At 43.1% G+C, this 13,987-nt stretch overlaps 1 protein-coding gene across 10 annotated transcripts in view; it reads left to right on the top strand.

The window, feature by feature from the left end:
* MAP4K4 (mitogen-activated protein kinase kinase kinase kinase 4) overlaps positions 1-13,987 on the top strand; it is a 170,973-nt gene that overhangs the window by 133,990 nt on the left and 22,996 nt on the right. For 2 of the 10 annotated variants that reach the window (XM_055701196.1, XM_055701195.1), the window contains exons 14-23: positions 106-192; positions 857-1,084; positions 4,451-4,612; positions 6,632-6,862; positions 7,786-7,892; positions 8,820-8,971; positions 9,683-9,780; positions 11,078-11,253; positions 11,684-11,804; positions 12,973-13,164. In XM_055701196.1, coding sequence (XP_055557171.1) covers positions 106-192; positions 857-1,084; positions 4,451-4,612; positions 6,632-6,862; positions 7,786-7,892; positions 8,820-8,971; positions 9,683-9,780; positions 11,078-11,253; positions 11,684-11,804; positions 12,973-13,164 — 1,554 coding nt within the window. The remainder of the gene's footprint in view (positions 1-105; positions 193-856; positions 1,085-4,450; positions 4,613-6,631; positions 6,863-7,785; positions 7,893-8,819; positions 8,972-9,682; positions 9,781-11,077; positions 11,254-11,683; positions 11,805-12,972; positions 13,165-13,987) is intronic. The other 8 variants (XM_055701200.1, XM_055701199.1, XM_055701203.1 and 5 more) reach the window with 6 other exon arrangements.

Raw genomic sequence — 13,987 nt, 5'->3', positions numbered from 1 at the left:
TCTCATTAAAGCTGAACTGGGGAAGTAGTGTGTGGTGTTCCACCCAGGGGGTTCTGATGCATTCCTTTTGAATAAATTTATTGCTGGGTAATTTCTATGTGACAGGAGTATATCAGGCGACAGCTAGAAGAGGAGCAGCGGCACTTGGAAATTCTACAGCAGCAGCTGCTCCAGGAGCAGGCCATGTTACTGGTAAAGCACTGTATCTGTTTTGTTCAGTAGCTATAGGATCCATTTATCTGGCCAGTCCTAGGCTTCCCTCAGTCGGCCACAGCTGCACTGACAGTATGACAACAAAGGAGCTTGATTAAAAGGCCATTTAAGCTAGCGTCGTGGGCTGACAGGCACATATGAGAAGTGCTGTATGGTCACACTGCTTTCTGGGCAGTAGAGGAGGCTTTATGTTAAAGTGGAACAGTTCTGGTGTGGTGGTCGAGTTTCTGAACAGACCTTGGCATTCAGTGAAGAGCTAGAGTGCTTATGTTGCAGATCAAAAGCACACATGATATGTAAATCCACCCCAGGATACAATGGCCTAGTGTTGGTCTTAATCATTGTTTTATGAACTTTACACTGGATTTAGTGTAAATAACTCTCTTTTTTTCCTTTAATAAAAGTCAGTTTTGACGTAACTCTCCGATCATATCAAGGTTAGCAGTACACTTTCAACTTTCCCAACATGAGGCACATGCCATAGTGGTCTAACTTAGCTCTTGGTTACACTTTAACAATGAAATAAACCAGGAAAAAAAAAGTCAACAACAACCAGAAAGGTGCATTTTTAACGGGATGGATAGGGGCACATCCACCGTACAGTCAATGTCATGTCTTGAATTATGCACACGTTCTCTCAAAGGAATACAGATGGCGAGAAATGGAGGAACACCGACAGGCAGAGAGACTCCAGCGCCAGTTGCAGCAGGAGCAAGCCTACCTCCTGTCACTGCAGCATGATCACAGGCGGCAGCAGCAGCAGCAGCAGCAGCAACAGCAGCAGCAGCAGCAGCAGCAAGAAAGAAATAAACAAAGCTATCATACCCCTGAGCCAAAATCCCACTATGAGCCTGCTGAAAGAGCACGTGAGGTAAGTCCTGCTTGGGGGCAGGAATCTGCTGCTTGCCTTTCTGCCCCTGCCTGTTGGCATCCTCATGACTGCAGTTCTGCTATAGTACAGTGAGAGGCCAAAGCGTAACTCATAAGGGGCAGGGTATTTTAAAGTGTTGGCTGCTGGTTTCCAAACCCGAGGGCTACTTCTCAGTACTTCTGCTGCAATCATTGGAGTTCAGAGTTTTGAGGTACAAGGGGTGGAAAGAAATTCTGGAAGGCTACAGACTGAGGGGACCTGGTTTTGGAAGCATCATGTCAGGAAGTTAATCTCATCTGCACTTCATCAGACATGTTTTCATAGGAAGCATTGGTGCAGTTGGTGATCTGTGTCTCTGGCAGGTACTGGGATGGGAAATTGGGAGGCAACTGGAAAGCACGAACCTATGAGGGATGCTTCTGCACAGCGCCTGTTTACACATTTGGTGCTTTAGCTCATGCGCTTGGAAATTTCCTTCTCATGAACACAAACTTGAATTTCATTAGTTCCATTTTTGAGGTGTTAAGTATTCTCTTCTGAGTTCACGTCCTCCTCTTACAAAACTCTGTGGTGCTGCTTTCTTGGACTCACACTCGCAAGTCGATCTGAAATCATGAGAGTGCTGTTTGTTTCAGTGAGTGGTCCCCTGTCTTCACTGCTCTACGTGTAACATTGCTAAGTGAGTAATTGCCTCTGATACATACTTGGCTCTTTTTCAGCACCCTTATTCTTACGTTTCCCTTGAGTACCATACTGCCCACAAACCAACAGACTGGGTAATACTGGTCAAAGCTCTTAATGGCATTCATCACCAGCATGTGAGAACTAGGTTAATATGTTTTGGAACAAGAACAAAAAAATCCTTGGGGATGTTGAACATGGTAAAATATCTCTCAGTCCACCTTCGTCCAGTAGCACTTCATTGCCTTTGAAGTATTGCTGTTTGGGCTTGGCGAACACAAACTCGTTTTCTTGTAGATGCTGTTACCCAAGTTCTTCATAAACCATGTTTATGCTATCTCATCCATTCCACTTGGTGGTTGAAGTATCTGATATGTATCTGGAAGTATCTCTCTCTCTTGGAAGAAGTTCAGACTTGCCCGGTATGTGGAGGTGCAGCCATGGAACTAGCCCCCCTGTCCTCATTGCATGTTCCTGACCCACCTTGGTGAAAGCACAGTGCCAGTCTAGCACTCCTGTCCACCTTAAAGGTGGGCTTTGGAGTGATGCAGAACAGTATTTGCTCCTCGTCTCCCATTATTCTTTCAGAATTGAAAAGGAGAGAAACTCCTGAAGATTTAAGGTGTTACATCCTTTAGCAGAATCGCTGACTCACTGTTTTTCTGTCGTAGTCTTTTTTTTTTTTGTGATTACTCTAGCTAGGAGGAGTAAAGTGAAGGCACAGAAAATTGTGTTAGTCAGATTTTTCCAGAGATCGCTGTGTAATATTCTTTCTAAAAAGTGTAGTAGAAGTATAGCCATAATATCTTAGTGCCTGGCAGTGGGACTGACACGAGTTAATCTTAACAGCAGGTGTTAACTCTGATGTCATTCTTGACATAAAATAATGGACTGGAGTAAGTGTTCTGTGCCTCATACTTTCAGACATACTGCTCTCCAGAGAAAGTCTCCATCCACGGAGGTCCTGGCCATCGGAATAGTAAACCAAAGTGGAATAACTTCGCTGTTCTGGCAAAGTCTAATGGTCATTAGGGTTTTTTTTTTCCCGTTGCAGTAGCAATGAGGATATAAGGAAAAGGTCTTCTAAGATTGGCTCTGAGAAACAGCAAGGAGCTTAGAGCAACAAATGAGGCTTAATACTGTTTTCTGGCACAGTCAGATGACCGGAACAGGGCCTGTTTCTATCCAGGGATGCACTTGCTATCTCCTTCCTACTTCTTGCCTAGTTTTAAGTACATGTGGCTCATTCAGTTTATGTGCTTTGTGGAAGAAACCTCCTGTCATCTACAGCTAGAGACATGAAAGCCTGTTCCTTCAGACAGAAGGACTTGAGGCTTTTCCTTGTTCTATTCATAACAAGGAGTCTGGGTTTTAAACTTTAAAGGATGGCTCTGTGAAGTTGAACACAGTAGTGAAAATGATTGTATGGTGAAGATGCTTGCCTCCATTATTGTACTTCTCAAGACATGGTGTATTTTGTGTAGACCTGGCAGAAGCTTCTCTGCTTGTTCCCACAGGCAAATTGTTACTGTCCTCAAATTCTGAACGCAGAGGCAGGTTGAGTTTGTAAAGCAGCCCAGCTTGAGGAGTCCTGGAAACTTGCGTCTGTCTTCTGACGGGTATATGAATAGCCAGTCTCTCCAGACCACCACTGCTAGGGAACAATTAGGAAACCACACCAGTTCTGGTTTTGTGCTCCAGGCACAAACGTTAAAGCAAATCTTGTGAACGGAATCACAACAAAGCTGCCAGTTTGATCTTTCTTTGATGCTTTGATAAAGCGCTAGGAGTTTAGCATTCCTCAGAGGCAACTCACCTGCCAGAAACTCACATGGTGCCCTTGTTCCAGCAACAGACCATCTTGGGAAATGCGAGGATACTTTCTTTCTGGCCGGAGCTTCCTTCCGTCTCTTGCCCTTCGTACCTCTCACTTTGGTCGCAATGCTGTGGCCTTGGAAGAGGCGACATTTCTGGATGGGGACCTCGCTTGATGTTTGTTTGAGGACTGAGCACTTTCTGACTTAGTTTTCCCCTTGACAAGCCCTTGAGGTTAGTGTACATTACTTCTGCACCTCCCTGAGAATGAGAAACAAGCTGCTGGGGCTGTTCTTTGCAGCCTGTGAGATCATGTTGGGACTATCTGATAAGAGAGAGGACGACCAGTCCTACAATTTCATACCTAAAGCCAAACAGCCTCCAGCATTACCAGGTAGAGAAGCATACCCTATCTCTTCTTGCACTGCCAAAGAGACAAGCACAGGAAAGCAGGTAATTGAATACTGTTAGTTGAGTAAGGTGGGTAACTACAGTAAGGGATAGCAATGGGAAATGGACTTTTGTACTGTAAAGTTGTTTCTGTTTTCATATATCCTTTTTATTGTCCGTGAGGAAAATACGGATGGATGATAATTAGTCTAGGCAGAAAGAAGCCCCATAATGGTCTGTCAGTGTATCACTTCACATCTGCCTGCTGTATCCTCTCTTTCTAGAATGGATTTTCCATATTGGTGTAGTTCTCTCTGTGTTTTACAGTGTTGGTGAAAGCAGCAGTAGGGAAAAAAATCCTGCCAAGTCCCAAATGTATTTGGTTTCTTTATGGTAAAGTAAAGGTGGTACTCAACTTCGTATTTCTACTGTAACTGGTTTTATTGACTGCACATTTAACCTCCATTTATTTTGACCTAGGTGGAGGACAGATTTAGAAAAACTAATCAGGGCTCCCCTGAAGCACAGTCTAAACAGATGGGCAAAGTGTTGGAGCCACCAGTGCCTTCAAGATCAGAGTCCTTTTCCAATGGAAACTCAGAACCTGCTCAGCCTGCCCTGCAGAGGCCAATGGAGCCCCAGGTAAGTGCCCAGGAAAATCTTGGTGAGCCTGGAGAAAATGTGGAAGTCCCAGCATGTTTCCTTCAAATTTGAAGATCTTGGCTCTTAGAAAGTCTTACAGAAAGGGTAGCACTGTTAACACAAAGCAGCTTATTCAGTAAATATTCTCTTTGTCTGTTTTTCTTATTTTATTGATAAACTGATAGTGGGTTTGTTGTTGGTTTGGTTTTTTTTTTCTTCTTTTAATGTTAGAGCTGTATTAGAACTGTTGCATTCCATTATTATCTGTCTGTGCAACAGTGGAATGGTGGGCTAAACACTGGTGACATTTGCAGTGCACTTTTACAATTCAGAATGTGATCTGTGCAAGATATTTACTACCAAAAAGGATGCTCAGGAAAGAAGTGAGCTTGCTTGGGTTTTTAAATTCTTTCAGAAAAAGCTAACTAAACAGGTGGCTTTTTAATAGTATGAGCGCTGCTTCAAAGAGATTTACAAAACATGACTAAGAAAAGCAAGTTTGTTGTCAGTAGGCCTACAGTTGCTAAATAGAGCTCTGTACCGCCCCTGGAAAATCAAAAAGAGATTGAAAATGCTGAGCTGTGTGGCTGCCATTGTTCTGTTCTTTTCTAAGGAGGAGCCTCCAGATCTTAGTATCTGTATCTCATCATAGGAATTACAGCATGAATTTAAAAAGTAACCTTTGTCTAAAACTTAGACATAGCCCATAAATTCTGAGCAATTTTGATATGCTAAATTAAAGAGTATAGTTCTGCATTTGGTTCCTCTGTTTCCATGCAGAATTTTCTTCTCCCAAATTAAGTCTGTTGATGACAGTGCAAGCTAAAGCTGTCCCTCATTGTGACTAGGTATTGCAACTCTTTTGGGCAACAGGAGAATTTGAACAGATGGGAGAGTGGGAGAAAATCAGGACAGAACTTCGTCTCTTATTCATTAATTCCTGGCTTTTATTCAAACCTCTATGACTATTTCAAAATATTGGACTTGTATCTTCATGCTCTCTGTGCCAGTTACTTTTAAATTCTGGGTTTCCACTCATATTAGCTCTTCAACAGCTGTGTGTATTAAAATTGAGGAAGTAATAATCATATAAAACCAAATACAACCAGCCTACTGAAACTGGGATTGAAAGCAAAGTTTTGCTTAATTATTAGGTGTGAAAACAGAGTGTTCCTCAGTTACAACCTTTCCTTCTCCTTAGTATTCAGAAATTAACTCTGAGACACAGGTTTGTGCACAAGGAGGGAGTAGGCTGAAGAGTCAATATGGATTTCAGTGGAAATCCTAAAGAAGTTTTAACTCTGGAATCACTGTTGTTCCTTCTTAGTTTGTGTAATTGAATATGTGTGTGTGTACGTGTGTGCTTAGTTTGTGTACAAATATGTATATATGTACAGTATATGGTACATATATGGTGTAAATATAATATGCATTGTACATATGTATACTATATACAATATATATTATGAGTTTTTTTATATATATTGCAATGACTGTAAAGGAATAAAGGCTTTTACGTTATGGTCTTTCGCCAAAAGTTTGGAACTGTATCTAGTTCCTAAATTTATTAGGTAATGTAGATGTCTGTCGGTTTGCACATTTTACAGCATTCTGTACATTTCTTCAATTGGATATCTGCTTCAAATTTCCCAGTCTACCAGTGCTGCCATGAGACCTGACCAAAGCCCACTGAAGACCAGGGAATGTAAGGTGACTTCGGTCTTGAGTGGCCCTTGGACTCAGGCTCATGGTGCAGATACTAGGTCCCCTTTTCTTCTGGGCACCAGTGTATGTGTATGTGGCGAGCATATCTCACAAAAAATGCATATGTGCTGTATTTTCAGTCTGTTACATTCTTTGGGCGCTTGCCTTGCTTTTAAGTGCATTGATTCCACCCCACGCTTACCTAATGCCATAACCAATTTGTCTCTGCCCGCCCCACCTGCCTTTATTCTGTGTTAATTGGAAAGCCAGTTATACTGAGCGCATTGAATGTTTTATGTTTTGTTTTCTTGTAAGGTACAGTGGTCCCATCTGGCATCTCTCAAGAACAATGTTTCCCCTGTCTCGCGATCCCATTCCTTCAGTGACCCTTCTCCCAAATTTGCTCATCACCATCTTCGTTCCCAGGACCCATATCCACCTTCACGCAGTGAAGTGCTAAATCAGAGTTCTGACTCTAAGTCGGAGGTACCCGACCCCACCCAAAAGGCTTGGGCTAGATCAGACAGTGACGAGGTGCCTCCAAGGGTAAGGAGTAGAAAGACAGATGTGTGCTATTTTTTTATTATTAATTCTTATTTTTTTAAGGATGTGATACCCTGGGCACTGGGAAGACCATGCCCTTGTGCCAGCATTGGTAACAGTATTTTGGAAGGCAGATCATAATGTAGGTGTTCAGTCAATGGGTTAATGATGGTAAACCTTAAGTACAATATTGAAGCTTCATATAAAATTGGAAATTATTTATAGAATGCAGCTATTTCAGAGAGACAATTTATTATGCAAAGTTAACATCATTACCATATTCAGGAAAGAGTTTAAAATATCCCTGAGGTTATTGCTCAGACTTAATTTTCCTCTTCATCTGTTAGCAACCCAAACTATGAATCATACACATATTTAAAATTGAGATGGATCTGAACAAAAAGGAAACATTCAATATATTTCCTCTTCTTCTCCCCTTCCCACCCCCCCTCCCATCCACTGGGATTTGCTTCTTCTAAGTATATTCTTTCTCCCCCACCAGTCTTTGCCTTCTGCTGATCCATTCCCAGGCATTTGTTTGGTTCCCCTGAGCTTATTCTCCTAATTCTCATGCTGTTTCAGCAAATTGCTTTGTGCCTCCCCTGCTTCAGTCAAAATGCGATATTCTTTATAAATGTCTCAGTAGTTGGAGAGTAGCGGGGCGTGTATGTGTTCGTGTGGTAACTATTAAACACTACTTAATGTTAAGACTAAACTTTGAGTTCTCTTCAAAATCTGAACAGCATCTCAGCTAAGGATTTTGGTTTTGTGGGTGTGTGTTTGTTGCTTATGGTCGTTGATACTAGCTTGGACTTAGAATTAAGTGTTGTTAAAATTTTAAGAATATATTCTGTAGCAGGAGAGGTTTAACCTTCCTCTTCTCTCTCTCCTCTTCATGGGTTTGACACAACCTTTTTTCTCCAAAGGTACCTGTGAGAACAACGTCCCGATCACCAGTCCTGTCCCGCCGTGATTCTCCACTGCAGGGCAGTGGGCAGCAAAATAACCAAGCAGGTCAAAGGAACTCCACAAGGTTTGTAAGCTTACATGTCCTTGCCTTTCTTGAACTGAAAGGAAAAGGCCTATGGGAAGCTAGGCATTTCCAGAGAGCTTTTGGCATTGTCTGTTGGACATGAAAGGAAGATGAATTTGGATCCCTTTTCAGTAATGATTAATATTAATTTTCCTTATTGTAGCACATGTATCAACTGGCAAAATTTCTTCTTCCCTCTCCTCCTTGGAGTTGCCTGCCCTGTAACTGTAGAGATAATTTCAAAATACCCTTAAGATTTCTGAAAAAACGTGGACATTCATTAATATCTTCCCTTTTGGAGCAACAGGCCATCTTGGGCATACTGTGAGGATTACTGGCAGCAGAAGTGTTTGTAATATCTAAAATGAAGACATCTCAGAAACTTTCTGGCCTCTCAGCCAGAACCAGACTTTAAGAGGGGGGAGGAGTGTCCGTGAGCTGTGACACAGAGCATCTGAAGTCAGAAAGGGGGAGGAGGAGGCTGCCTCCAGAGCTCAGCAGAGCAACACAGACGGGCCACTCTGGAACTGGCTCACTGGAAAGGGGTGAGGATATTCTGGGAGTGACAGTCAGTGATGTCTTTCTGGCTTATGTGTGGGTAGTCAGGGCACTTCTGAGCCGATTTTAAACCTGCTGCGTCCAGGCTGCTCTCCCTTTAACTTTAGGTTAGATAGTTGGCAGTTCCAGATAGAAAGAATAGCTTACACCCACCTAAACTTTTCTTTTACCGTCCAAAGGAAGGTAATAGGTATTTCAGAGGGAGCCACCGCTTGGATTGTGAAGCATCACTAATGCCCTCAGCTCAGTGTTAAGAGCTGTTTCAGATGAGTTACTAGCAAAACACTGAGAAAGAGTAATGTTTGAGTTTAGAAACAAGAATCTGAAACTGAAATGTGTGACAAAGACTTTCTACCCCCCCCGCTACAGCAATATAGAGCCTCGTCTGCTGTGGGAAAGGGTGGAGAAGCTCGTACCAAGGCCAGGCAGTGGCAGTTCTTCAGGTTCCAGCAACTCTGGCTCACAGCCTGGCTCCCACCCCGGCTCTCAGAGTGGGTCTGGAGAGCGGTTCCGGATGAGATGTAAGTCCTTCCCCCACCCTTCATAACATCGTGTTTCTAGATTTATTAAGTTGTGAAACACTCAGTAATGAGGGATGATAACCCTCACTGGGAAAGACCTTTGAGCATGCAGTGTCCAAAGGTGGGTTAGCTTCCATTGCTCACTTTGGCTTGGGAAAGAGTAAGTGCAGAAGTTGTTGAGGAAGTGTTTCTTTGATTTTTGATTCAAATTCAGTAATGCTGCATTTTCCTATGTGCAAACAGCCCAGTCTCCATGCTGTCATGGGCTCCCTTCCTCATGTGTGCAAGAGCACATTTTGATGCTTGTTGCCTATCTCCTTGGTAGTTGTTGACACAGGGTACAGACTGCTATGGTTAGATCTCATCTGGAGGACATTGGATACTGATTCAGGTTTTCCAGCTTGTGGCCACAATTGAGTTACCCTCTTTGATTTACAGCTGTGTGACAGTTTGGCTTCAGTCATAGGTCAGCTGCACCTATACAGATCAGAGCTTACAATGGTTTTTTTTTGTATAGTCCTTCAGGGACAATGTAGTAGTGAATCAGTGAAACCTAGGTCTTGTTGTCAGGCACTGCCTGATAGCCTTCTCACCTCTCTTCCCCACTTAGAGGGTGGAAGACTTAATTCTTAGTGAGGTAAGAAAACATACTTTAGTTCCCTGCTTAATCTGTTTTGTTCTGTGTTCCCTTTGGGGTCTTGACACATGCAGCATCATCCAAATCAGAGGGTTCACCATCGCAGCGTCATGAAAGTGCACCTAAAAAGCCTGAAGAGAAAAAAGAAGTTTTCAGACCTATCAAGCCTGCTGTAAGTTGCATCCACTTTCCCCTGTCCTCTCTCACTTTCAGGTAGGCCCACAAAAAGTACAGTGTGGGCTTCCATTTACGGTGCCATTGGGGGTGAACTTCAGCTTGGGTTGGTGTTTGTATGTGTGGGCCTAGCAGCATGTCCTGGGCTCTGCAGTTTCCTGCACATATCACAGTACTTTGAGCATTAGAATTTGCTCTGCTTCTGGAATTGATTTCTGCTCTCTGGTCTTCTTTCTTCTAACCTTTGCCTTTCTCTTTCAATCCTGTGCTTCCTTCCTGGGGCTGGACCAATGATTGTACATTTGACCTGAATGTGCCAATGCTGGGCTGAATGGTGCAGGGAGAAGTGGTAAGACCTTAAATTGTTGCTATTTTCTGTGAAAGATTTCTGACATTTTGAAGAAAATCTGACTGCTGTTACCGTTGATTACAGCTCTATGTCAGGTTGTTTCTGGGGAGTCACAGTGGGTTTTCACTTTATTTCCAACTTGCCTTAAAACTTTTTTCTCCTGTCGTTACGACACTGCACTAGCACCCAAATCTGTCAGTTAAAGCTGCTTTCTTAAAGAAACATAGAGGTTGGTTCTTCACTTCTGGTAGCATAATGTGTGAAGTATTTGCCATAAACTGTGTTCAGTTAAATAAAGCATAGCTACACAATTGTGAGCAGATTGCACTGACTGCAAACCTGGTTTGCCCAAACTCCAAGCTGCAGACAGAAAAGCATCTTATGTCCCATACTGTTTGACAGTTGTGTGTGACTGAGCTGGTGCTAGTGAATCTGACTTCTCAGGTGAACTCCTTAGTGCGGATCCATGCAACTGGAAATGCATCAGAAGGTTCCCAGGAGATCCGCTCTCTGTGAACTGTGCCTTGGGTGGCTCACTAAGTCTCAGGATCTTTCCTGCTACCTTGCTGCCTAGATTTCTTGTGGTGGATGCTATCGACCTGTGAAGTTTAGGAAAACGAACCGTGACATTCAGCCACTGTGTGAGAGTGGGACCAGGTGCTTGTTCATGTCCTTCAGATGGTATAATGGGATAAACTGAAGTCATATCAGGATAGTCTGGATTCAGAGTGTGCACATTTTTCTGTATATATGCAAGGCATCCTTAGGTTGACTTTCTTGATGCTTTTATTTATCAGAAAGTGAGTTTTGGTAACTATCAGGAATGAATAAATCAGAGGAAACAATACTGCTGGGTCTATGGAAACACAACAGTGGACAAGTTTGTCTTGCAAATTCTTATCATCTCTTCCTTGCAACATCATTTTGTTCCTCCCTCTCCCATCAGGATTTAACTGCATTGGCAAAGGAACTGCGAGCGGTAGAGGATGTGCGACCTCCACATAAAGTAACAGATTACTCATCTTCAAGTGAGGAGTCAGGGACAACAGATGAGGAAGATGATGACATGGAGCAAGAAGGAGCAGATGAATCTACTTCTGGACCAGATGATGTCCGAGCAGTGTTAGTTCTTTTAATGGTGTTTTGCCTTTTTTTTTTTTTTTTTTTCTTCTCCCTTTTAGGGGGTTGAATGAAAAGGAGACGTTGGTATTTTGGCTTGTGTGTTAGTTCTTTCAGCTTACAACAATCTATGAGCAAGACATAACAGCCTTGTACATTCACATTTTCAAACACTGAGAGTAATCTTTTCAAAAAGTAGGCTTCTATAAATTATGTCCTTTCCCTCTTCTCCCTTGATCCATTATAAAACAAGAAGTGGTGTTAAACTCCTGACTTCTGTTTTTTTATAGAGAAGGTTTTCTAGACAGGTTATGTAAATATTGCACACTGGTAACAACAGAGATTAATTTTGAGTGTGGCTCAGTGCGGGGCAGTGAAAGTTAGGGCACAAGTGCTGTTGCCTCATTCCAGTTATTTCTTCTCTGGTAACTAGGTCAACGTTGAACTTGAGCAATGGTGAAACAGAGTCAGTGAAAACCATGATTGTCCATGATGATGTGGAGAGTGAACCTGCCTTGACTCCTTCAAAGGAGGGCACCTTAATTGTCCGACAGGTATTGCTTTTTCTTCACTGTGCAGTGCTGCACCTTTTCTGTGCTCATTAACCCACTCGCTCATTCACCCATGCTGTTTCTACATTATATTTGTTGTTTGTATTATCAAGACACAGCTGTAGTGATTTTCAGAAGAGCAAGATGTTTGATGCATGCAAAGAGGAGAGTAGCCTTTCACCCCTTGCTTCTGTTTTGCATGCTTTCCAGTGACACCCATGGCAGCACCATGCAGAGTACCTCAAAGTCTGTGGGAGAGAAGGGTAGAAAAGCTGCAGGTGTGTGGAGCAAGTGTCTGGGGCAAGAACTTAGTTTACTTTTACCATAGACCCAAATGTGGCTCTCAGGAGTAGGGCTGGGAGGGAGGCTGGGGAGGAGGCATTCAAGGTTTTTCTAAATTGTTTTGAACCTGTAGTTGAGGGCATACAGACCACCCAGATAACATACACACACACTCGTACATACAAAGTTCATGCAATGGTTAGTGTGGGGGAACGGAGAAGCAAAATAGATGGTGAGGCAGAAAATGCAGACAGAGCTAGAGCACTGTGTTGACTGTGAAAATATCGCATTCTTGTGCCTCTGAAAGATGATTCCCTGCTTTTAAATGAGCTCGTATGTTAATGAGTGTGCTAGCTTATAGGAGTTTCCTTGGTAATCGCATTTCTGAATTTCATAACTGAATGTCAGTTTCTTAATTGAGCCCTCTGGTTTGAAAATCAAGATGTCATGCTTATTGTTTTAAATAGTTAGCTGAAGGCATTCACCAGACAGTCCAAGCTCCTATCTGTATAGGATTTAAGTTAGTTTCAAACAAAACAATAGAGGAAGAAGTCCTCTCCCCGCCCCCAAAAATGTACTTGTCCACATTGTGGTGGAAGACTTGCCAGCACAGTTACTCTTCTGTTAATTAACTGGCTGTGCGAGTTAACCACATGAACTAAGCTTTTGCCTACCAGAAGAGGTGGGAATTTGCTGAATTTTCGTAGCTCTGCCCACTTTCCCTTTCCATCCAGGCATCAAGGCATGGATTATCAGCTTACTTTAAAAAATAAATTAAACAAAAAATGTAAAAAAGGTAGGAAGTGAGGGAGAGAAGGAGAGAGGTTGTTAGGGATATAGACCTTTAAGCAGCACTTGAGCAAGACAAGTGTGCCTGTTTTTTCTACAGAGTACAGTTGACAAAAAGCGTGCCAGCCATCATGAGAGCAATGGCTTTGCCGGTCGCATTCACCTCTTGCCAGATCTCTTACAGCAAAGCCATTCCTCCTCCACTTCCTCCACCTCCTCCTCCCCATCCTCCAGCCAGCCGACACCCACCATGTCCCCACAGACACCCCAGGACAAGCTAACTACTAATGAGGTATGTCTTACACCACAGCTGGCTGCTTTCGTAGGGTTATAGCAGCATTGCCTAGTAGCTAGTTTGCAAAGGAACTCCAGCCAATCTCCCCTGCTTTTTTTTTCTGTCACCTTTGTTCCCACCCCTCAAATAACACATTTCAGTTCTGTGTAAGAAGCCCTTAACTCTAGAGCAGTCCCATGCCAAACTTGCCAATTTACTATTTTTGCTTCCTCATAGTGAGTCATTAATTGCATGGCATTTGTTTTAAACTAAACTTGACTACCGCGTTTTCAAGCCAATACTCTTTTTGTAAATTCTGTTTTATTCTGGGAGTAGGCTAATTGCAAGCAGTGTGCCTCTTAAAAATTAGCCGTTAAGTTTGTCTTTGTTAGTAAAGGCTGGGCTGGTAACTCCGCACCTATGAGGAGCTGCTTGTGGAAACTCACCCTTCGGGAGAGGAGGCGGCTGTGGAGGGGTTTTGCTCTTTAAAGCTTGCCATATGGGCTGGGTGAACAAACCAGGTGTTGCCCGGGAGGGTTGTAAAAGCCTGGGGTATTGTTGCTTTGGAATAATGACTGGAGGAAAATCTTTGGGTTTTTTCCAAGTATGTGGGTACTCTGAAAAGCAGCTGTGTAAAGATGACTGTTCTCCACCAGCGCTGGTTGTGTCCAGGTGGAGGAGCAAGGCTTCGCCATGGGAGAAGCTCCCTCTTGCTGTCACTGTCATGGGCTGATCCGGGGATGGTGCCTTCCCTTACCAAGTGCTGGTGGGCAAACCTGGTCCTTCATGTGTATGCAACTGCTTGCAGCAGAGGAGATGCACACGTGTGAATGAAGGGTGT

The sequence above is a fragment of the Falco cherrug genome, chromosome 2, assembly GCF_023634085.1.
Source record: "Falco cherrug isolate bFalChe1 chromosome 2, bFalChe1.pri, whole genome shotgun sequence".
Lineage (NCBI taxonomy): Eukaryota > Metazoa > Chordata > Aves > Falconiformes > Falconidae > Falco > Falco cherrug.
This window is presented reverse-complemented; position numbering and strand designations above follow the sequence as displayed.